Source organism: Aquarana catesbeiana, linkage group LG07 (assembly GCF_042186555.1).
Source record: "Aquarana catesbeiana isolate 2022-GZ linkage group LG07, ASM4218655v1, whole genome shotgun sequence".
NCBI lineage: Eukaryota > Metazoa > Chordata > Amphibia > Anura > Ranidae > Aquarana > Aquarana catesbeiana.
In genome coordinates, this window is record NC_133330.1 from 235,775,691 (window position 1) to 235,801,174 (window position 25,484).

At 43.2% G+C, this 25,484-nt stretch overlaps 1 protein-coding gene across 2 annotated transcripts in view; it reads left to right on the plus strand.

Moving 5' to 3' along the window:
* Positions 1-25,484, plus strand: part of ABCA4 (ATP binding cassette subfamily A member 4) — a 450,770-nt gene that overhangs the window by 267,706 nt on the left and 157,580 nt on the right. For both annotated transcript variants that reach the window (XM_073593112.1, XM_073593113.1), the window contains exons 20-22: positions 1,626-1,817; positions 11,102-11,279; positions 18,317-18,448. In XM_073593112.1, the coding sequence (XP_073449213.1) occupies positions 1,626-1,817; positions 11,102-11,279; positions 18,317-18,448 (502 nt within the window). The remainder of the gene's footprint in view (positions 1-1,625; positions 1,818-11,101; positions 11,280-18,316; positions 18,449-25,484) is intronic.

The window sequence follows — 25,484 nt, forward strand, 5'->3', positions numbered from 1 at the left end:
GGGAACGTTGGATCTCAAAAAACTATGAGGAGGAAAGACCTCAAATTCCAGCCTGTACCCTACAAACACCGTGGAGATGACCCACTTGTCTTCAATCATTGTCTCCGCAGCCCCCTGCAGATGTCAAAACTGCCTGGAGGATGAAAAATTTGTAGCAGTAGCACCTGGGCCCTTAAATGAATTACGCTTGTTCTTCCTCTTAACAGGTAGAAGAGAGCTTTTTCCTCCGGAGATTTTCTGGATATATTTATCCAGATCCTCACCAAATAAATGTACCCCATGGAAGGAAAAACTAGCCAGTAGCTTCTTGTAAGGCAGCCCAGCTGACCAACTTTTAACCACAGAATTCTGTGCATATGCACTGACAACAGAGCTAAACACGAGGCTTGCTGTATTGAGTCCTTGAGGGCACCACGGCAAAGCACAAGACCCGAAGTAAATCTGCCATATTCTCACAAGAATCATCCTCCTGACCAGGCCTAGTAAACGATTTAACACGATTCTTTAAGGACTAACAGACCCCAATTGCAGCCACAGCAGGCTGAATAGCTGACCCAGTGAGAGAAAAAGAGGCCTTTAATAATTACTCCTATTTGTTATCAGCAGTATAATACAATATACAATATAGTGTATGTGAACAAAAGGGCTTCACTTACCAATCTCACTGAAGGGCCTTAATAAGATTTAGAAGCCCAGTCTTCCCCCATCACAGTGGGTTTTGTCACTAAGGACCTTCAAGGACTGGGTACACTTTCCACTTTCTGGGTCCATTCCCTTGGACCTGTACAGCACCCTACCAAAATTGCCTTAGTTCTTCATTGCCCAGGATTCTGCTACGCAGGGTCCAGTGGCAAAAAGGTTGCATTACAGGCAAAACCTTATTGTATCTTCCATAATCCCTACATGAGGCTCAGGTACCATTTATTTTAGCCCTTAAGCCATTCCAAATGGATCTGATCACTTTAGTCCCTTGATTTTAAAAGAATCAGAACTCACAGAGAGCTTAATAACTGTAACAATCACCTTCGAGACACTGGCAGGAAAACTGAGGTACTTCCTGTTTGGGGGGGAGGTTATATAGAGGGGGACTTCCTTTCTGTTTTTGGTCAGCCAGTGTCCATTCACCTATAGGTGATGCATAACCCAGATAGTTAAGTATAAAGCCTGTTCTGTGTCTAGTGATCTACAATAAAAAAAAAAAATTATAGGGTATGCTTTGTGAATGGAAATAGCAAACATATAGTGGGGTTTCTCAATTCGACTGCAAAAGTGAACATTCGCTTTAAATGTAAAATGAATCCAACAGCAAAAGGTACAATCATGCATTGCTGTATATAAAAATAGAATGACATTTTATTGAAACTTTAATGTTTTTTTTTTTTTTTTTTTTTTTTATATATTTCCACATCAAAGTTTATCCCATTTAAAAAAAAAAAATAAAAAAAAAAACTTGATTCTTAAACTAAAAAAGTTTAAACTGCTATGTATCAAAATGATCTGTTATTTCAATGTGCATAACTATACTTTCTAAAGAGTAAATTGTAGCTCTCTTTTAATGACATTATATGAATATACCTGTATTGTTAAGGTTCTTCTATGTGTAATATGTCATTCAATGCTCTTAGATAAACCTCATGGAAATGAAGACCAAAATAAAACAGCAGAAGAAAAAGCTGAAGATCTGAAAAATGCCCTTGACAATAAACTCATAGACAAGGATAACTGCAAGCATAAAGTCAAGAAAGAAAAAGAGAAAGAGGAGAAGCAGGCAAAGGATGAACAGGAGAAGGAGAGCAAGGACAAAGATGAAACATATGGTAAAATCTAGTTGTAGTAGGCTTTTAGACCAGAATACATAGTAAGTAGAACCTGAACCAAAGAAGAGTATGTTTAGCAAAGTTATTGATAGCCCAAGACCCAAAATTTGGGTGCAAAATCCAAAATTTCCTTCATCAATAATTGGGGGGGAGATACAGAAATTCATAAGTTTAAATATAGTGACGCTTCTACCTCTAGAAGTCTCTTAGACAGTATGCAAAGCAGAAAAGGCACAACTATTTCATTGGCTGCCTTCCAAGAGTATGGTCTACCCCAGTGTTTTTCAACCAGGGTGCCATTTAGGTTCCCCTTAGTGCCCCAAGCAGTTTGTCCTAAATCAGTGTCATGAGTTGCCATGGTGCAGGTGGGATGGCTACCAGCAGCCTAAAAACCAATGACATTGTAGGGCGGTATGCTGCTATGGTGTTGGCAGCCAGCCTGACTGCATTTTGGCAGCTTATGATGCTGATCCAGGGAGAAGTGGCAAGCAATATCTGCAATAGAGGATGGAAGTCTCACTCCTTCAGACCTTCTCCACCTCTCAGGCAGGATGCTGACATATAGAGAGGACTCTGGTGTCATGGGGGGTTTCTGACATTATAGAGGACTCTAATGCGATGGGGAGTTCAGACCTCTGATGTGATAGGATACCTCAAATGAGGTGAGTGGCTCTGAGGTGATGGAGATTGGTGCCTCAAGATTTTGCATACTTTTAAGGAGCGTCATGACTAAAAAAGGTTGAGAAACACTGTTCACCCAATGAGACACAGACAGCAAAGAAAACAAAAAAAACTGAAAGGGGTTTTAATCCAAAGCTAAAAAATGGCTATATGTACACTTTAACACCAGTCTGTTGCTTTTTATCCCATTTTTATCCCTTTCTTATCCCTTCTTGTCTTCTTCCCATCTCCTTTTTAGCAGTTTTTCTTTTAATATGAGAGAAATGGACCATGGCAATACAACAAAATGTTTGCAATAACAGCTATGATGGGAAATATAACAATACATACAGCCATTATGGTTTTGTAGCTTTGTCCTCCTGAAACACTGTCATGGCTTGTGAAATTATACCTCTTGCAATGATTTGGTGTATTTTATTAAATTAATGTTGCCTTAATTCAGGGACTTATTTTAAACTGTTATTCAAGTATTATTCATAGCCCATTTGCTGCTCTCCTGACACAATGGATGTAAGACTTAAGGGGGGCATCTAATCCTTTTATAGCCATCCCTAAAGGCTCAAAAAGAATTAGCTTAGTACCCTTCCAACTATTAGTGTTTTATGTCTTTGCAAATGAACTCATAAGATACTGTATATCCACTGTTACTGTAATAATAGTAGTGTTGCTATTATGATCATCATATTCATTACTATGGCATTCAGTGGGATTTAATGGTAGATGTTGGTCTTCCATTCTTCAGAGTAAAAAAAAAATCATCTAATCAACAATTCTGGCAACCAAATAGCTGATCAGTGTACATCAGAAAGACCTGTCCACCAATGGATAGATTTCTTAAGAGAAACCTGAATGAACCTGATCGAATACTAAATAGAATGAAGATATGGAATACACTTAAAATGTCTTAAAGGGGAAGTCCACTCTAACACTAAAATCTCTACATCTACAGACATCCGATCTAAAGCTAACCTATCTAGCCCTGTAAAGAAGAAACCGCTATACATACCTTTTCTGAAGCCAATCCAGTCCGGTCCCACGCTGAGCTGTCAGTGGTGCTTTGCTGTGGAGGCGGGTGCAGAGGAGGCAGCCGACAATGGAAACCCCATAGTAACTCTTAGGATGACGTCACTTCCTATTCATTTCACAGCCATTGTCGGCTGTTTCTTTTGCAGAGCTTCCGCTGCTGGAGACCGAACCGGATCAGCTCAAAAAAGGTATATATAGCGATTTCTTCTTTACAGGGCTAGATAGATTAGTCTTAAATTGTGGATGCCAGTAGATGTAGTAATTTTAGTGTTAGGGTGGACTTCCCCTTTAAGCACATTTAATTTAAGTGCTAGTGTAGTTAAAGCGGAGTTTCAGCCCTTTCCGTGTTTATTAAAAGTCAGCATCTACAAAAAGTGTAGCTGCTAACTTTTAACCACTTCAGCCACGGACCATTTGGCTGGTCAAAGACCAGAGGACTTTTTACAATTTGGCACTGCGCTGCTTTAACTGGTAATTGCGCAGTCATGCAATGTTGTACCAAAAAGAAATTTGTGTCCTTTTTTTCCCCCACAAATAGAGCTTTCTTTTGATCGTATTTGATTGCCTCTGTGATTTTTATTTTTTGCTGAAAAAAAACGAAAATTTTGAAAAAAAATGATATTTTCTACATTTCTTGAGGTGCTAAAATGGCAGGGCAGTACAACCCCCCCCCCCCCCCAATTACCCCATTTTGGAAAGTAGACACCTTAAGGAAATTGCTAAGAGGCATCTTGAGCCCATTGAATATTTTATTTTTTTGTCCTGAGTGATTGAATAATGACAAAAATAAAAATTTTTTTTTTACAAAAATTTGTCACTAAATGATATATTGCTTACACATGCCATGGTTATATGTGGAATTGCACCCCAAAACACATTTTGCTGCTTCTCCTGAGTACGGGGTACCACATGTGTGGGACTTTTTGGGAGCCTAGCCACGTACGGGGCCCCGAAAACCAAGCACCGCCTTCAGGATTTCTAAGGGCATAAATTTTTTATTTCACTCCTCACTCCCTTTCACAGTTTTGAAGGCCATAAAATGCCAATATGGCACAAACCCCCCCCAAATTACCCCATTTTGGAAAGTAGACACCCCAAGCTATTTGCAGAGAGGCATGTTGAGTCCATGAAATATTTTATATTTTGCCACAAGTTGCGGGAAAATTACAAACTTTTTTTTTTGCACAAAGTTGTCAGTAAATGATATATTGCTCACACATGTCATGGACATATGTGGAATTACACCCCAAAATAAATTCTGATGCTTCTCCTGAGTACAGGGATACCACATGTGTGGGACTTTTTGGGAGCCTAGCCGCGTACAGGGCCCCGAAAACCAAGCACCGCCTTCAGGATTTCTAAGGGCGTAAATTTTTGATTTCACTCTTCACTACCTATCACAGTTTTGAAGGCCATAAAATGCCAAAATGGCACAAACCCCCCCCCCCCCCCAAATGACCCCATTTTGGAAAGTAGACACTCCAATCTATTTGCCGAGAGCCATGTTGAGTCCATGGAATATTTTATATATTGCCACAAGTTGCGGGAAAATGACAAACTTCTTTTTTTTTTTTTTTGCACAAAGTTGTCACTAAATTATATATTACTCAAACATGCCATGGGCATATGTGGAATTACACCCCAAAATACATTGTGCTGCTTCTCCCGAGTACGGGGATATCACATGTGTGGAAATTTTTGGGAGCCCAGCCACGTACGGGGCCCCGAAATCCAATCACCGCAGATTAGGGTCTCTCAAAATGTGATGGCCATCACATCTTTCAAGACCCTGAGACCCTGTGTACGTGTGCCTATGACTGTGTGGTGCTGTACCCAACGCTAATACTCAACTAGTGTGTGATAGCGTTCAAAACAGTCACTAATGCAAAGACCAGGTTGGTCAGGACAGGAGGGACAATAAAAGCGGGTGTCACGCCTAAATCCGCGCTTTCTACAGACACGACATCTTCTTTGGGTAGGGGTACCAGAGAAGACATGCGGAAAATGCCTCTCATGCAGCCGGCTTACTGCATTTGCACTGGGAAGTTGGGCCAGAACACCGTCTGGAAACAGAAGGGCTCTGACGATCTCTTCCTGGAATTTAAGGAAGGATCCAGTTTGACCTTTCATTTTGACATACAGCGAGTTTCCTTATCATGGTCATATTAGACATCCTCACCCATGGTACACCATTACATGTTGAGGACTTGAATTTCATGTTGCCTATCAGTGGATGCATTTAATAATATTGGGTTAATCTACCAACTGTGACACAGGCATTATCGGGTATTACTGCCCATACCTCTATAACAGAGTGGGCTCCCCCCAGTGGTTGCAATTCAAGTTAGCAGCTCCAAGGACTCCATCTCTTCACCAATATATTTGTGTGGTCTCCTTGGGGGTTTTGGGAAGTGGAAGGAGTACCAAGGGGTAGGTGGGTCGACCCACCACTGTCTATTTTTAATACAACGTTGTCATTTGCTTTTCTATTTTTATATGGTCTCATTATACTGTGGAGGTAGAGATCCCACCTGTGTGGTTTAGATCCGCAGATGTGGGATCCTTATCACATGTTTTTATATAGATGTCTCAATAAAGTTTTTTGTATATTTTTTTGATCACATAACGTGGTAGCTTCTTCCTTCATTGGCATTCTTGGGACCACCTGGGTCCCTTTCTTTCTTGTATAAGGATCCAGTTTGTCCTGAAGCTCTGTATAGCACATGAACGTTCAGCAAAGCCAATTGAAATAAGTATACAGACACTTTTTTATACCAGCGTCTGGCCTTAAGGGCAGTTAGGTACGGCACCAACAACTGGTCGTTGAGGTCCACCCCTCCCATATTGAGGTTATATTCGTGGACACAGAGGGGTTTCTCCACAACACCAGTCGCCGTAGTAATTTGGACAGTCGTGTCTGCATGAAGGGAGGAAAGAACGAAAACATTCTTGTTATCCCTCCACTTCACAGCAAGCAAATTATTACATCTCAAGCAGGCTCACTCCCCCAGCCTAAGATGAGAATCTACAAGCCGCTGGGGAAAGCCTTGGCGATTAGATTGTACGGTGCCACATGCACCAATTTGATGATCAAACAAGTGACTAAAAAGTGGCATGCTTATGTAATAATTGTCCACATACAAGTGGTACCCCTTTCCGAATTAAGGTGACACCAAGCCCCACACAATCTTGCCAGCGCTTCCTATGTAGTCAGGGCAGTTTTTCGGCTCTACGTAACTATCTCTTCCCTCCTAAACCATAAAACTACATGTATAGCCTGTAGCCCTGTCACAGAGCTTTTACATCTTGACCCCGTATCTGGTACGCTTGCTGGAAAGATACTGTTTGAATGACAAGCGGACAGAAAACTTAATCAGGGACTCATCAACGCAGACAACTTGATGGGGAGTAAACAAGGCTGCAAAATGTTGGTTGAAGTGGTTTACGAGGGGACGAATTTTGTAGAGCCGATCAAATTCAGGGTCACCCGAGGACGACAGAGTTCATTGTCACTGAAGTGCATGAACCGCAAGATCTGCTCGTATCGTGTCCTGGTCATGGAGGCAGAGAACACAGGCGTATGGTGAATTGGGTCAGTGGACCAATATGACTTCAACTCACTCTTTTTAGTTACGCCCATGAGGAGGGATAGGCCCAAGAAGGTCTTAAATTCGGAGAACGTAATGGATCTCCAATCTCTGGCAAGGGTCAGCTGGGGATTAGCGGCGATGTATTGACCAGCATACAAATTGGTCCACAATAGATCTATAGAGATCTTCAGTGAAAAACAGGGAATAAAAATCAAGTGACGTAAAATCAACTGTTTCCACCTGAATGCCGGGTTGGCCAGTGAATGGGGGAAGTATGGGTGCTGCAGAAGTGGTGGGTTCCCAATTAGGATTGGCGAATGCAGCAGGGGGGGCACTAAGGGCTTGACGGACCTGTCTTTATCTTCTTCTTGGTGGCAGTGGGACACTACTCATGCTTGCCACCTCGCCAGCTTGAACTGCACTTATGGGACTCGCCACATCACCAAGTGTTACTGCAGTGCTGGATGTACGACCAGGATGTACTAGGCCGCTGGTGCTTGCCAGTTCACAGGAAGGAATAGCGGCGCTAGTACTGGCTCTCTACTCCATACTAGGGACCTGCGGTTCTTGCACCTCAACGACAGCAGAAGAAGATCAGGGTCTGGTACACCTGACCTTGGCAGGGACCACAACTCCATCGTCAGAGCTATCTGTCGGGGTGCCGCTGTCGTCTACAGGATCGTATTCTGAGCCTGAATCTGACAGATGAGTGACTTCCTCTTCACTATCTGTCATGCTCAGAAACGTGTAGGCCTCTTCACTAGTGTACCTTCGATTTGACATTTTGGTCTCTAAATTTAGTGGTACAGTAGTGAGACTCACAGGTAAAAAAGCTCCTGACTGTTAGCGACTGATTCAAACGCTACCAAAAAAACTTTTAGCATTCGCAGGGATCAGGCCTGACTCTGCGAACGCTGCAGTAATGTGTGTTGTGTTTTGTAAGTGACAGTGATCGATTTGATACTGCACTTGGGTGGGCTGGGCGGAGGGGCTAAACGCAGGTGCTAGCAGGTATCTGGGCTGATCACCGCTAACACTGCGTTTTTGGGAACCCTAAACTGTTGGGGACGCTAATATAGTTCTGATTAGATCAGATATTGATCTGTTCAGACACTATACTACTAAGGGAGGCGTATGGTACGTGCGTGGGTGTTAGCGGTACTGGCACTGATCTGATGCTGCCTGGGGCGACACAGACCCTATCTGACGCTAAAACCTAACTTTGATCACCCGCCTGGTGATCAGAGGGTTAAACCTTTATTGGGTAAAATACGACGGGTGCCCTGATGCTATAAAAATAAATCTAGCTAAACTGCGTCACCCGTGACACTTATACTGTGATCACAGGTGACAGGGGGTAATCAAGGGATTAAACATTTATTGGGGGGGGTTGGGGGGGCCCTAGACCTATCTGGGCCTAAGACTAATTACCCCAACACTGATTAGTGTCACTAATGACACTAGTACAGCGATCAAAAAAAAATCTGATTGCTGTACTGGATGACACAGTGACAGGTGGTGATCGGGGGGTGAATTATGTGCCTACGTGACCTGGTGTCAGTGTAGTGTTGTGCAACTCACTTTTTTGATCCTCTCTCCTCTCGGTCTGGAACGGAAAAGACCGATACAAGGGAGATGACATTACTTCCCCTGTCAGTGTTTACAGTTACACAGACAGGGGAAGGATATCATTCGTCAGGAGCGATCACCAGGTCCAGGCCAGATTTCATTGGCCTGGGCCTGAGGATTGACTGGTTTCTGAACTAATTCAGTTGTCGCAGCCGGCGGGGGGGGGGGGTACGTGCGCGCCCCCTAGCTGGCCGCTCGCCCAATGTAGCATAACGGCGATTCGCCTGCCTGTGCCATTCTGCCGCAGTACAACTGTGGCGGCTGGTCAGGAACAGGTTGATAAACACACACTCACCTGTCCCACTATTCAGCAAAGCTTTGGTTCTCTCCCCCACCTCTCCCGGCATCACTAGTGTGGGCACCCGTCTGTGACAGCTAGCGGCTCCGCAGCCGGCTGCGCACTGCGCATGCGCGAGCCGCGCTGCGCGTCCTGAATGGCCAGGCAATTTTCAGGGACCTGTGACGTGTCCCAGAAGATTGCAGGGAGGGGGAGAGGAGAACTTCCGCTAGGCGGCCCGAGTGGAAGTGGGAGCTGGGTATCTGTCAAAACTAGGTACTTGCCCCCCCCCAAAAAAAATAACGTGCCAAATGTGGTATGTCAGGGGGACAGGAGTCCTTAAAGCAGAACTTCCACTTTTGAGTAGAACTCCGCTTTAAGAGGGGAAGATGTAAATCAAGAGACCTTAATCAATACAATATACCAACCAGAAATGTAAACTTAACACTAGTGCCGCGTACACACGGTCGGACTTTCCAGCATACTTGGTCCGGCGGACCAGAGTCCGCCGAACAATCCGACCGTGTGTAGGCTCCGGCGGACTTTTCCGGCGGACTTTTTCCCAAAAGCCCGCCAGACCTAGATTTGAAACAAGTTTTAAATCTTTCCGTCTGACTCAGTTTCTGGCGGAAAGTCCACTCGTCTGTGTGCTGGTCCGACGGAAAGCCCGCTCGTGTGTATGCTGGTCCAACGGACCAGATACGATGCGAGGGCAGGGTATTGCATTTCGTGCTCGCTGCAATAGGAAAAACAAATTTTCCTATTGCGGCGAGCGTGGGGCATACCAGGCCCTTAGGTCTGGTATGGATTATAAAGGGAAGCCCCTAGGCCGAAAAAACGGCGTGGGGTCCCCCCTAAAATCCATACCAGACCCCGATCCGAGCAGGCAGCCCGGCAGGTCAGGAAAGGGGGTGGGGACGAGCGAGCGCCCCCCCCTCCTGAACCGTACCAGGCCGCATGCCCTCAACATGGGGGGGTGCCTTGGGGGAGGGGGGGCCCTGCGGGGCCCCCCCACCCCAAAGCACCTTGTCCCCATGTTGATGAGGACAAGGGCCTCTTCCCAACAACCCTGGCCGTTGGTTGTCGGGGTCTGCGGGTGGGGGGCTTATCAGAATCAAGGGGTGATGTTGACCACGCCCCCTAAAACGTCACAGTCCCAGCATGCCCAGGGACTGTGACATCATAAGGGGGCGGGGTCTCCGCCTATATAAGTCACAACGGAGCCCTCAGAGAGCAGTCCAGCCGGAGAGAGCATTGTGTCAACATCTGGAAAAGAGAAGAGGGAAGAAGACAAGAAGCCAAGAAGCCCAGAAGTCCGGACCTCCGCTGGCAAGAGAGTGGCCTGGAGACAGCGGAGGAGCCGGCCGAAAAACTGGAACACCGGGAGAAGAGGAACCGGAGGGACCCCCAAAGCCGGAGGAAGACCCCCCGGAGCTGTTTAATAAATTATTTTAAAAACTTGTGTAGTGTGTTTTATTGACACTTTTTCCCTAGGTGAATGGGTAGGGGTACCGTTTTTTCGGCGTAGGGGGGCTTCCCTTTAAAATCCATACTAGACCTAAGGGCCTAGTATGACCCGCGGCGGGGCTTGCAAGGTGTCAATCTCGCCGATAAAAGCGGCAATATTGACTTCCTTTTCTAGTCCCGTCGCACTTGAGTCACGTTCAAAATGAACGGACCTGTCCATGTGTGGGCAAGTCCGTTCATTCTGAAAGTCCGCCGTAACTCCGGCAAAAGTCCGTCGGAAAGACGGGCGGACTTAGCCCGCCGGAAAGTCCGGTCGTGTGTGGGCAAGTCCGTCCGTTTTAAAGTCCGGCGCACCCGGCGGACAAAGTCCGTCAGAAAGTGTGCCGGACCAAGTATGCCAGAAAGTCCGATCGTGTGTACGCGGCATAACCCTTAACTTCAAAATAACCCTCAAATTAACGCTTAGCCTAAAGATACTACTAAACCTAACTACTCTCATGTTGAAAAACTCTGTGATTTCCAGGACAAGGACTAATTACCTATTATTGGGGGTATAATCATTAAAACTGTAAAACAAAATAGAAGCCCATGATATTCCTGTTTTTCATCTGCAGCGAATCCATTTTTTGAGCCAGAACCACCAGGGATAATGCCAGGTGTGTGTATTCAAGATCTTGTCAAAGTCTATCCAAACAACTACAAGCCTGCAGTGGATATGGTCAATATCACCTTTTATGAAGGACAGATTACTGCTTTCCTAGGGCACAATGGAGCTGGAAAAACAACAATATTGTAAGTTATTCTACCACTTTTCTTTATATAAAAACCTAAAGACAACATGGGTGTATAAGAACTCTTTGCATTATTTTAATTTTTCTTTGCATACAAAGCAGGCTTTACTGAAAGTAAACCTGCCATGACAGAAATAGTTGGCCTAATATTACTGACCTCCTAAAATAGTTCCTTGTTGTTATGCTGACCTACTGGCTTCGGTACTCTCTGAATTAAAGATTGTAAATTAGGAAAGTAAGAGAAAAGTTAATAACTAAAATAATTAAAGTAGTATTAAACCCTCAGATTTTTTTAGCCTAACACATTGAGCACAATAAACTGAACACACACTTTACAGTAAACTATTTGTTAAAATTCTCATGCCAGCACTTGCAATTTACAACTTTCAAAGCTGTTGGCTCCTGTGCTCTCAGTGCTGCTTTCTCAAACATCTGGTCTTCACAGAGAAAACGTAACAGTGGACAGTGCAGTTTAGAGCCAGTCTGTTAGTTTAGAGAAGAGGGGGGGAGGAGCAGGGCAGTGCTTTGACATCCTAGGCTACTGGGCTTTGTATTTCTATTGATGCACACAGTTACACAACTCTTGTCCCTGCATACAAGAGTGGCTCCATAGGATACTGCAAGAGAATGGAGCCACCCTGAAACAGGAAACTTGAGTCAGTGGTCATAGCACCAGGTTAAACAGGAACATAGGCAAATATTAAAAGATAAAGAAGCTGCATACTTAGTAAACTATTAAATCAGTTATGGAGAGTGCTTGAAAACTGAGAGTATAATATCACTGTAAGGTCAGAAGGTAAATATGATAGCCAGGCACATTGCATTCTTAGGAGGACAGCACTACTGGCAACCTGGGTGCTTTTGCATGACAGGCTAAAGGTAGTGGATTTGGTATAAGGTACTCATAGAGGTTATAAGCTTTTGAAGGTGGTTATTCTCATCAAATGTTAACTAGGTAGGGACCCGTCTTAGCTTCGGTTCCCCTTTATTATGTATGGTCAAGTGCCAATGAACTAGTGGGTATTCACGGCTATATCTTCTGTTAATTGTGCAATGCCTCCAAGTCGGTGTTGGAGGCCTAGCTTACACGGATATCTCACACAATGGTTTTATGTAAAGTGCCTCAAAAGCACCATTTACAGTGTATTTGTCTAGAGAGAAAATAGAGACCTTTACCCGTGCCACATCCAAATCTTTACGACATATTGAACAATTAGCAAGAACCAGTCCTGCTGATAGTGGACTTTACTGGCAACCACATGAGACAATTTTCTATAAAAAATATCAAATTTTATTAATAATCATTAAAAAATTACGCCACTGCATCAGTACATCATTTAAAATCAAGAAACTTGCATATGGTACAAACGTCCTACTAGGGACCAATATACAGACACCTCTTTACATGGAAAACATTCAAAATGGAGGTAGAGGCCTGTCTATTCTCACCCGCTGGTCAATGCATTTCGCAAATTGCATAGCTTCCTCAGGACCAACTTATGATGTATCATATTCTGAAAAAATATACCCATGTCACATACGTATGGTGGGCGGACACAGGGTATAAACTACTAAAAGTCTCACAAAAGATGGGCTAATATACATGAACCCCAATTCCATGTATATACAGTGCATCCGGAAAGTATTTACAGCGCTTCACTTTTTCCACATTTTGTTATGTTACAGCCTTATTCCAAAATGGATTAAATTCATTATTTTCCTCAAAATTCTACAAGCAATACCCCAAAATGACACTGTAAAAGAAGTTTGTTTGAAATCTTTGCACATTTCTTAAAAATAGAAAAAACGAAAAAAATGTACATAAGTATTCACAGCCTTTGTCATGACACTCAAAATTGAGCTTAGGTGCATCCTGTTTCCACTGATCATCCTTGAGATGTTTCTACAACTTGATTGGAGTCCACCTGTGGTAAATTCAGTTGATTGGACATGATTTGGAAACGCACACAACTGTCTATATAAGGTCCTACAGTTAAAGTGATGGTAAAGGCTTGTTTTTTAATTTTTTAAAAATAATAAACATGTTATACTTACCTGCTCTGTGCAGTTCGTTTTTGCACAGTGCAGCCAAGATCCTCCTCTTCTCGGGTGCCTCTTTGCTGCTCCTGGCCCCTCCCTCCTGTCGAGTATCCCCACAGCAAGCAGCTTGCTGTGGGGTCACCCGAGCTGAGCTGCAGCTCCGTGTGTCCATTCAGACATGGAGATGCCATTCGGCCCTGCCCCCTCTCTCCCCTAATTGTCTAACTGACTTTGATTGACAGCCGCGGGAGCCAGTGGTGCCGTTGCTGTGTCTCAGCCAATCATTAGGGTAAGTCCCAGACGGGAATCGTGGACATCGCTGGACAGAGAGGGGGTCAGGTAAGTATTAGGGAGTGCTGGGGAGGCTGCTACACACAGAAGGCTTTTTATCTTAATGCATAGAATGCATTAAGATAAAAAACCTTCTGCCTTTGCAACCCCTTTAACAGTACATGTCAGAGCACAAACCAAGCCATGAAGTCCAAGGAATTGTCTGTAGACCTCCGAGACAGGATTATATTATTGAGACACAGATCTGGGGAAGGGTACAGAAAAATTTCAGCTGCATTGAAGGTCCCAATGAGCACAGTGGCCTCCATCATTCGTAAATGGAAGAAGTTGAGCAATTGGGGAAGAAGGGCCTTAGTCAGGGAGGTGACCAAGAATCCGATGGTCACTCTGACAGAGCTCCAGCATTTCTCTGTGAAGAGAGGGGAACCTTCCAGAAGAATAACCATTTCTGCAGCACTCCACCATTTCTGCAGCACTCCACCAATCAAGCCTGTATGGTAGAGTGTCCAGACGGAAGCCACTCCTCGGTAAAAGGCACCTGATAGCCCACAAGGAGTTTGCAAAAAGGCACCTGAAGGACCCTCAGACCATGAGAACCACAATTCTCTGGTCTGATGAAGCAAAGATTGAACTCTTTTGCCTGAATGACAAGTGTCTTGTCTGGAGGAAACCAGGCACCGCTCATCATCTGGTCAATACCATCCCTAAAGTGAAGCATGGCAGTGGCAGCATCATGCTGTGGTGATGTATTTCTGCGGCAGGAACTGGAAGACTAGTCAGGATCGAGGGAAAAAATGAATGCAGCAATGTACAGAGACATCCTTTTTTCAAAAAAGTTTTATTGAGCACATTAAAAAATTACATCACAGACATCTGATATCAAATCAACACTGATAACAGTAAACATACATTTCTTCATTTCTACTGTAGTGTCAGAATAAGTGCTCCTGGAGTGTCTTTCCATTCCTCCACCATTTGTTTCGGTCTATTTTTTTTTTTTGTGTGTGTTTTGTGATGTTGAAACAGTCGACATCAACCCAAAGAGTAAACCTTGAACAAGTGCAACATTTCCATTACATTATATCCATACTCCCGTCCTCCTTATTACTCCCGCTTGCTGTGCCTTGCCTTATCAGTCACCACTGCCCAGTTCCCCATCTTCCTCCAGGGTATGTTTGGAATCAATCCATCTAAACCATACCTTCCTGAACTTCTTGGGGGCCCCTCTGGCCTCATACGTCATCTTATATAGAAGTACATCAGCATTTACTATTTTCACCCACATGCCCAAAGTTAGTTGTTCCTCATAAATCCATCTCCATACGATCAATTTCTGTACTCCAAAGTACAGAAGTCTGAGGAACAATTTAGTGTGCACATTCATCTCCTCCTGGTCAAAAACCCCCAGGAGACATCTTAATGGGGAGGATATATTCAGAAGGGCAAAATGATCAGAAATGAACTCAGTCACGCTGGACCACATGGGTCTTATTTTAGGGCAGTCCCATACCATATGTATAAAAGTACCCTCTGTTCCCTTGCACTTGTGGCACTCTGCGGAATTTTTCCTATGCATTTTAAACAATCTGGTCGGCGTATAATACACCTGATGTAGATATCGAAGCTGTATCATTTTATCTGTGGAGGAGATTACCAAAACAAGGTACGTATCCAGCACCTCCTGCCACAATTCCTCAGTCAATTCCGGTATTACCGCTAACCAGTGGGATCTAGTGCTAACAGTCTGGTCAGGGTCGCCCAGGCCTATTACTCTATAATATCTGGATATACATTTAGTCGGGTCAGGGTCAATCAGAACCTTTTCTAAAGCAGTGTTTTGTACTCTAACTTCTCCTCTCCCAAATTGGGCCATAGCTACATGATGCAACTGAGCATATCGGAAGTGCCATGTTCTAGGTATGCCAAACTGCTCCCTCAAGTGTGAAAAGGAGGACAACCTGCCATCTTGGTATATTTGGTCATCTCCCAGCCTCACAGAGAGATCCTTGATGAAAACCTGCTCCAGAGCGCTCTGGCTCATCTTCCAACAGGACAACAACCCTAAGCACACAGCAAAGATAACAGAGGAGTGGCTACGGGACAATTCTGTGAATGTCCTTGAGTGGCCCAGCCAGACCCCAGACTTGAACCCTATTGAATATCTCTGGAGAGATCTGAAAATGGCTGTGCACCAACGCTCCCCATCCAACCTGATGAAGCTTGGGAGGTCCTGCAAAGAAGAATGGGAGAAACTGCCCAAAAATAGGTGTGCCAAGCTTGTAGCACCATACTCAAAAAGACTTGAGGCTGTAATTGGTGCCAAAGGTGCTTCAGCAAAGTACTGAGCAAAGGCTGTGAATACTACTTGTGATTAGGGCTGTAGTAAGGCTGTAACATAACATAATGTGGAAAAAGTGAAGCGCTGTGAATACTTTCCGGATGCACTGTACATGAGATATCCTGGAGTACAAGAGACTAAAATTGCAGTCACCCAGAAGGTCTTGATAGAAGGGGGTAGTTATGAGGCAGGTTATTTATTTAATCCTTCTATCAAGGGGAGCTGTATTTCCCTTTAAGGAAATGCAGTCAGAGATAGACTATGCCCATTTTGTCTATCCTATAAGTGTGGTAACAAAAATCCTCAGAGGTGTCCACCTAAAGGATGTATGTGTCCATCTGCCGTCATCAGGATTGTATTTGTCTATACTCTATTATTTATGCAATATGTTTATAAAAGGCTGCAGTCAATAAACTCCAATTATTGTCTTTTGCTGGTTATTTATGGTTATTGATGGGTAGTTGAGTGATGGTCTTGCAGTCAGGGAGACGGGTTATCTTTAATATACTAGTCAAAGTTTTGATATAATTTCTGGGTGGGAGGAAAAATTATATATATATATAGATCTATATATATATATATATATAGATCTATATATATATATATATATAGATCTATATATATATATAGATCTATATATATATATATATATAGATCTATATATATATATATATATACACACACACACACACAGTGCCTTGAAAAAGTATTCATACCCCTTGGAATTTTCCACATTTTGTCATGTTACAGCCAAAAACGTAAATGTATTTTATTGGGATTTTATGTGATAGACCAACAGAAAGTGGCACATAATTGTGAAGTGGAAGGAAAACCATAAATGGTTTTCCAAATTTTTTAGAAATAAATATGTGAAAAGTGCGGCGTGCATTTGTATTCAGCCCCCCTGAGTAAATACTTTGCAGAACCACCTTTCATGACAATTACAGCTGCAAGTCTTTTTGGAGGTGTCTCTACCAGCTTTGCACATCTAGATTGCAAAATAGCTCAAGCTCTGTCAGATTGGATGGAGAGCGTCTGTGAACAGCAATTCTTAAGTCTTGCCTCAATTGGATTTAGGTCTGGACTTTGACTGGGACATTGTAACACATGAATATGCTTTGATTTAAATCATTCCATTGTAGCTCTGGCTGTATGTTTAGGGTCGTTGTCCTGCTGGAGAAATAAATAAAATAAATAAGTTGAACCTCCGCCCCAGTCTCAAGTCTTTTGCAGACTCTAACAGGTTTTCTTCTAAGATTGCCCTGTATTTGGCTCCGTCCATCTTCCCATCAACTCTGACCAGCTTCCCTGTCCCTGCTGAAGAAAAGCATCCCTACAAAATGATGCTGCCACCAGGTAAGGTGTGTTCAGGGTGATGTGCAGTGTTAGTTTTCCATCACACATAGTGTTTTGCTTTAAGGACAAAAAGTTAAAATTTGGTCTCATCTGATCAGAGCATCTTCTTCCACATGTTTGCTGTGTTCCCCACATGGCTTCTCGTAAACTACAAATGGAACTTCTTATAGCTTTCTCTCAACAATGACTTTCTTCTAGCCACTCTTCCATAAAGGCCAGATTTGTGGAGTGTATGACTAATAGTTGTCCTGTGGACAGATTCTCCCACCAGAACTGTGGATCTCTGCAGCTCCTTCAGAGTTACCATGGGCCTCTTCTCTGCTCTCCTTGCCCGGCCTGTCAGTTTAGGTGAACGGTCATATCTTAGTAGGTTTGCAGTTGTGCCATACTCTTTCCATTTTTGAATAAAGGATTAAACAGTGCTCCGTGCTAACCTAACTGCTTTAAACGTGACCTGTCTGGTGTGTTCCTTGGCCTTCCTGATGCTGTTTGTTCACTAAGGTTCTCTAACAAACCTCTGAGGGCTTCACAGAACAACTGTATTTATAGTGAGAATAAATTACACACAGGTAGACTCTATTTACTATTTAGGGTGACTTCTGAAGGCAATTGGTTCCACTAGATTTTAGTTAGGGATTTCAGAGTAAAGGGGACTGAATACAAATCCACGCCACACTTTTCAGATATTTATTTGTAAAAGATTTGGAAAACCATTTATCATTTTCTTTCCACTTCACAATTATGTGCCACTTTGTGTTGGCCTATCACATAAAATACCAATATAATACAGGTTAGGTTTTTGGTTGTAACATGACAAAATGTAGAAAATTTCAAGGGGTATGAATACTTCTTCAAGGCACTGTATACAGTATGTACACAAATCATATGATTTCTTGCCAGAAGTAAGTTTGTTCCCATTCTTTATTCAAAATATGTACGTTTATGTAAATTCTATTTATATATTTTAACTCTGTTATTTTTATTCTGTCATTTCCAACCAAACATGAATACAGGTCTATTATAACTGGATTATTCCCACCTACCTCGGGCACAGTGTGGATTCGTGGCAGAGATATTCACACACACATGGACTCCATTCGGCAAAGTCTTGGCATGTGCCCTCAATATAACATTATTTTTCGACAGTAAGTACTGAATATATAACAGTATACGCCAGCTAACACAACCTACCTGGTAAATGGCTCTTATTTGGGCAATTATCTCCTTACCTTGCTGCTACATTCCTCTAGTTACCAGTATGTATGTCTTAATTATAGCTTTTAATCTAAATCTAGAAATATGCCTCTTAATTTGTTTCATGGTTCTAGCACCTTTCTGAGGCAACTGCAGTCTTGCTCAAACACATTATCATTGGATGAAGACTGGACAGCAGAAAATAATTTGTGAAAAGGCTATAGATAAACAGAATATTAAAATTCTCCTGGTATGAAATAAATAGGTAGTCTGAAAATGAAAGACACATATAGTACATATAAGAGTTCCTTATTCCTTTTTCTTTATCGTACATCACAGGACACAGAGACAGTTATTATAATAATAACTCCTTGGGTTATACATCACCTATAGGTGAGTGGAAACTGGTAGATCGATCAAACAGGAAGTCCTGCCCTATAAAACCCCTCCTTCACAGGAAGTTTTTTTGCCAGTGTCTGTAAGGTGGTGGTCACTGATGCATGTGCTCTTGGAGCATACTTGGAGGTCTGAACGGTTCTATTAGGAATCATGGACTTCAATTGGATCCATTCGAAAAAAGCCAATCCGCCAAAATGGATGGTACCTGGGCCTCATGTTAAGCTTTTGGCCAGTGTCCTCTGACCTTTTACTCTTGCAACTTGGGAGGTTCCCGGACCTCTGGAAATCTTTCCCAGAAATACACTCCTGAACCTGTAGGGGGCCTAATTCTACTGCACCTATTCCCTTTTCTGTGTCTGCCATACCATTATTCATCTTCCTGTATTTTTTAAGATTAACAGCAACCACATCACCTTGACTACCCTTATTTTTGTTGTTACCCATGGTAACCGAAACATTTACCAGTGCGTTGCACTTTTCCTCATTGTCCACATTTATCAGAACTCATTTTCACCAGTGTTCTGCAAGGCAGTGTCTAGAGGGGAATCGCACAAAGTGGAGTGGTTGTTTCCCATGGCAACATCACTAACCACCGACTCCACTGGCACATGAACCTCCTCCAGCAACTGTCCTGATACCTGCTCATCAGTGTCCAATTTCAGCTTTGGGTTGATGACCCCAACCACATCTCATATGTTTGTGCCCTCTGGCACTTCCGCCAAGGCTTCTGTCCTGCCCAACAGTACTCTAGAGTGTCTTTACACAACCTCTGTATGAAGCAATCCAGTACACTGTGAGACAACTTTCCACATTAACAACAATCGCATTAAATGCTTTTAACTTTGGCAATCTCTGCATTGTACAGCCTGTAACATCCAGCTCCATTTACGCATAGGAGAGGATGTCAGGATATAGTTTTAACCCCTTCCCTGCCAGTGTCATTTACACAGTAATGCATTTTTATAGCACTGATCGATGTATAAATGTCAATGGTCCCAAAAATGTGTCAAAAGTGTCCGATCTGTCCACCGCAATGTCGTAATATCGTTAAAAATCGCAGATCACTGCCATTACTAGTAAAAAAAATAATAAAAATGCCATAAATCTTTCCCATAGTTTGTAGACACTATAACTTTTGCGCAAACCAATCAATATATGCTTACTGCGATTTTTTTACCTAAAATATGTAGAAGAATATATATTGGCCTAAACTGATGAAGAAATTTGTTTTTAAAAAACATTTTTGGGGATATTTATTATAGCAAAAAATATAGGGGTTTTTTTTCAAAATTTTTGCTTTTTTTGTGTATAGCGCAAAAAATAAAAACTGCAGAGGTGATCAAATAGCACCAAAAGAAAGCTCTATTTGTAGGAATAAAAAGGACGTAAATTTAGTTTGGGTACAGCATTGCATGACAGCACAATTACCAGTTAAAGCGACGCAGTGCCAAATTGTAAAAAAGTACCCTGGTCAGGAAAGGGGTAAAACCTTCCGGGGCTGAAGTGGTTAAAGGCCAGTTTCCTCTTCATGTTACAAGCTCCCTGGAGCCCCTCAACCTGTCCAGTTGAGAATTCTGGGTCACAACTGGACACTTGGGTAACTGCATACTTACATACCTAAGGGGTCGCATAGCAGTAAACCAACATTGTTTTAGGCCTGCATCCTTGGAGGACTGTATATTTGGTTGGCTAATATAGTTGCTGCGTTATTTACCTGTTATACCAGTTAAGTTCTTCCAGAAAAGAGAAGCAGCTGGGGGAGGCAGGTGCACCGCTCTCAGGTTCAGGGATCTGGTTGTGTCCACATCTCCCGATGGACAGTGGTGTCAGGTGCACCTGAGCCACTGTGGTGTTTGGCATTGCAGTGTTTCCTGATGTATTCATTTTTTGTCAGATAGACTGCGACCGCATCACCTTGATCATGTCTGATCTCAGTTGATCAAAGCCTAAGCAGGATCAAGCCTGGTTAGTATATGGAGGGGAGACTGCCCAGGAATACCAGCTGCTGTAAGCTTTTCCCCACCTTGGTGAGGGAGGCATCTGAGGTGGCTGTGTTTTGGGAATACCTCAGGCCAGAAGATCTTGGGGCAGTCTCTGAGGTGGTTTGTTCCATCTTTAGTCGGCAGAAACCTGGTAAGTTAAGTGCACCTCTTGGGACTGTCTGGGTCTGCCACAGAGTTGTCAGTCTTTTGTCTTGAAGCAGAAGTTATGGGCTCATTATTGTGCGACAATCAAATGGTAGCAGTTCCAAAACCAAATAGGGACATGAGGTCTATCTTAAGATCTCAACCCGCTGAACATCCTTCTGTTTTCAGCTAGACTAGATCTGTTTAGTGATAACCTCTCTGAAAGCGGTAGATTTTGGAGTCCAAAATCATCTGTAAACGCACGTCTTCATGTGGCGGTTTGTTTCCAGGCTCATCTGGGATTTCTGTATTTGCAGTGGAAAGCCTTTTTTTGGGAGTGTTCCCTTTGTGTTGTTCATAGCTCTGGAAGGTTTTGGAAGGCTCCGGGAAGGTTCACAAAGCATCTAGCTCCAGTGCTGGGCTTGCTAAGGACACCTCAATACTGATTCGATCAAAGATCGTATGGCTCAGAACAGTGGAAAACAAAGTCTTACTTTGGAAGTTTGCAGCCAGGGTGTCCAAGCCGAGGTGTCCTCCCACACACCAATAGACAAATGGTCATCAAGAAAAAGAAGCAGCCAGCAACTCCATAACATCAAGCGTATTTATTGTAAAGCCTTCACAGTACAGTCTGCAGCAGACTAGTTTAGGTGATATGCCTTGTTCACAGCACACCAAGGCTTATCTCCGAAAGTAGTCTGCTGCTGACTGACCTCAATACTCATTGCCTCAATCTTTTGCTCTGGAAGCAGTGTATTCCAGGGGTTCCTTCGATATATTTCTACAGGAGGAAGCTGTGTCTAGGTTAAAGCACGTTCCCTACATACAGTCCTAATCCAGGTCTTGGTAGAGGATCATTCTCTCTGTCTGGAACTTGAAGATCCAGGCATTGGATTGCTGGAAGGCTCTGTTTCCGGGGTGTTGCAGAGCAAAAATTGATGGTTCCTTTTCAGGAATTTATGAAATAACCACTGATGCCTGTGTCTCCAAGTTGATTTGAGGCTGGCTACAGTTCAGGGGGCTTGGTCTCCATATGAAAGAATATTGTCCATCAATATCTTGGAATTTTTGGCCAGTACGCCCCTGCGCTGGATTATAGGACAAACCAGTTGTAGGTTCAATCTGGAAATGCCTCTGCAGGCATATATATTAACCACCAGGGCGGCACCAGAGCGGCAACAGAGGTCATGCGACTCAGGGAGGTGTACCACATTCTGTCTGGGACAGTACACTTGCTGTCTCTATCGCCAATACATATTCCAGGTATAGGATAGTGGCAAAGGGAACTCTGCAGGGGAATCTACTAGATTCCAGGTTCTACAACAGGTTGGGGCAGGTGTGTCCGGGACGAGAGTCCCACTGCCAATAGGAGTAGATGTACTGGTAACACCTTAAGGATCGTTTCTCCCTTGTTTGAAGTTTTTTCCCCTGTTTCGACATCTGACACATCTTTTGCAAAGAATCCGTGAGGTGGTAACACTGATATTAGTGTTGGTCAAATTAGCCCAGGAGGGCTTGGTACACTGACATAGCGAGTATTATGAGGGTTGCTCCTTGGACACTCCCAGTCCAGCGGGAGGTGATGGTCTTTAGTCCTGTATCTCAGCATTGTTGAGCCCTTGGAAGCCAGCTTCTGGGAACTTCAATTACAGGATTTGAAATTTTTTTTTTTGGCCTAGGGTGAAGCCAGGAAGTGGCACCTGCAGAAATATGTGAGTGGGAGGTTTTCTTTTTCTTTCTCCAATCAGTAAGGGAAAATAGATTGACCTTAAGTACCATTTAGGGTCAGAGTTCGTCCCTATCCATTCTTTTCCAGAGGCCGTTGTTTTTCACTGCTTGTGTCATACCTCATACAGCATGTAAATTGGACAGTTCCGCCTGTCAGGCCATTCTTGTGTCCTTGGGACTTGAATTTGATCTTGACTGTCCTTGCAGAGGCCACTTTTTGAACCAATCGGGGGATTCTGTTGGTCCTTTTATCTCGGAAGGTGGCTTCTTTGGTTGCTATTACTTCACTCAGGGGAGTGTCAGAGTTGGCGGCTCTTTCATGCAAGAAGCCGTTCTTGGTCTCACATCATAAGGTGATGTTGCGTACTCATCCACTTTTATTGCCTAAAGGGGTTTCTAGTTTTGACTTGAATCAGGACAGTGTCTTGCCTTTTATTGTTCTCCTTATGCGCAGTCAGCAGGAGAAAGATCGCTACATACTCTAGAGGTTGTTCAGGCGCTCAGGATCTACTTGAGTTGTCAGTACAGGTCAGAAATCCTGGTTCCTGCTGTCAGAAGAGCCAAGGAAGGGCATCCAGGTCAATTATTTAGCAGTGGATCTGCCAGTTTATCAATGATACCTATGGTTTAATACAGACCGCCGCACGCCGATATACGTCCTAACTTTGAAGAGGAATATCATTGTTATGGCAGCAGCTAACTGCCAAAACCCCAGTATCTTCTTCTTTGGCCGGCGGTCTGCTTTCAGATAAAAGTGGTTTCTGCGGCGCATTCGCCGCAAGATCACTTTTATTGACGGCGGGAGAGGGGTCCCCCCTCCTGCCGCGCTCCGATGCCCTCCGCCGCTTACCGAAGCCATCAGCAGCGGTGGAGGCGATTGGACCTTTCACATGCTGGGTATGGAGACGAGTGAGAGGAAGATGGCCCCCACCTGTCTCCATACCATTGCAGGGCGGAAGCGACGTCAAAACATCACTTCCGCCCATAGCTCCTAAAGGACCATTTTTTATTTATATTTTTTTAAATGACTTTTTTTTATTGCATTTTAGTGTACATATGAGATCTGAGGTCTTTTTGACCCCAGATCTCATATTTAAGAGGTCATGTCATGTTTTTTTTCTATTACAAGGGATGTTTAAAAAGTAAAATAAATAAGAAAAAAAAAATTTTAAGCGCGCCCCCTGCCGCCGAGCTCGCGCACAGAAGCGAACGCATATGTGAGTAGCGCCCGCATATGAAAACAGTGTTTAAACCACACATGTGAGATATCACCGCGTTCAGTAGAGCGAGAGCAATAATTCTAGCCCTAGACCTCCTCTGTAACTCAAAACATGCAACTTGTAGAATTTTTTAAACGTCGCCTATGGAGATTTTTGAGGGTAAAAGTTTGATGCTATTAGGAAAAAAAATGTATAATGTTTGGGGGTTCTAAGTAATTTTCCAGCAAAAAAAACCCTGTTTTTAACTTGTAAACAACAAATCTCACAAAGAGGTTTGGTCCTTAAGTGGTTAAATGGCAAAAACACATTTTTTCTAGGGGGAGATTCTCTACAGGTGTGGGCCATCCATCATCAGGTGTCAGTGGCCCAGGTGTGCAAGACCACTATTGGTCTTTGGTTTATACTTCTACAGGATTTTTACCAGGTGGATGTCAGTCACGTAGAAGATACTGCCTTTTGGCCTCAGCGTAATACAAATAGCCAAGTAGGTCCTTCTGTGGTGGCAGTTTCTAATGATGGTGTCTCCCTCCCCTTAAGGATATTGCTTTGGGACGTCCCAAGTAGTTATTATTATAATAACCGGCTCTGTGTCCTGTGATGTATGATAAAGAAAATAGGATTTTTCCTACAGTTTACCTGTAAAATCCTTTTCTTGGAGTACAACACAGGACACAGAGGTCCCTCCCCTCTTTTGGGAATTTATTGCTTGCTACAAAGCTGATGTGCTTCCTGTGAAGGAGGGGTTATATAGGGGAGGACTTCCTGTTTGACAAAACAGAACAATAAAAAACAGAAAACAGTAAATAATTTTCCCTAAATCCCTAAATTGTAGAAAATTAGAAAAATGGAGAAACCTACAAAAGGTACTGATGGTGCTTTAAAGGCAACTGAAGTAAAAGAAGATATTTTTATGGTATAAAACATGTAATTTTATTTATACATCCATAAAATCGGATGGTACAACATTATTATGAATAGTAAAAAACATCAACAGTAAAACCGCTGACTTGTAAAGGTATATATACAATAAGTGACACTCTCCTCTCTAATACCCGCCGCGTTTCAGGAAGAGTTCAATCCTTTCTTCAGGGGCGTTTAGGAGAGGGTCATAAATAAATCACTATAAAAACAACATATGTAGATCAACACAGATGTGTAAATGTATCCCCCAGTGCTGCAACATGAGGCGTCTCAGATGTCCCGAAAGGCATGGTCGGGGCCCCACATGTTCCACACAAGTATCCCCCCTGAAGACCATAAGAGCGTAGCCACAAATATCATGATGTATGTATATAAGGATCCGGGGATCTTGAAACCTCATAAATGTGCCCATACAGAGAGCCCCAAATGTTTCCTCAGGAATGTCCAATCACTTTGAGTAGATGGTACATAGGGCACAGTATGGGGAGGTATGGTGTCGATCCCGGCATCCAGAAGACCTCCATCCAAAAAGAAACTTATAGCTCATCCTCTTCCTCCCCTCAGCCTCTAACACATTTCCAGGATACTTTTTT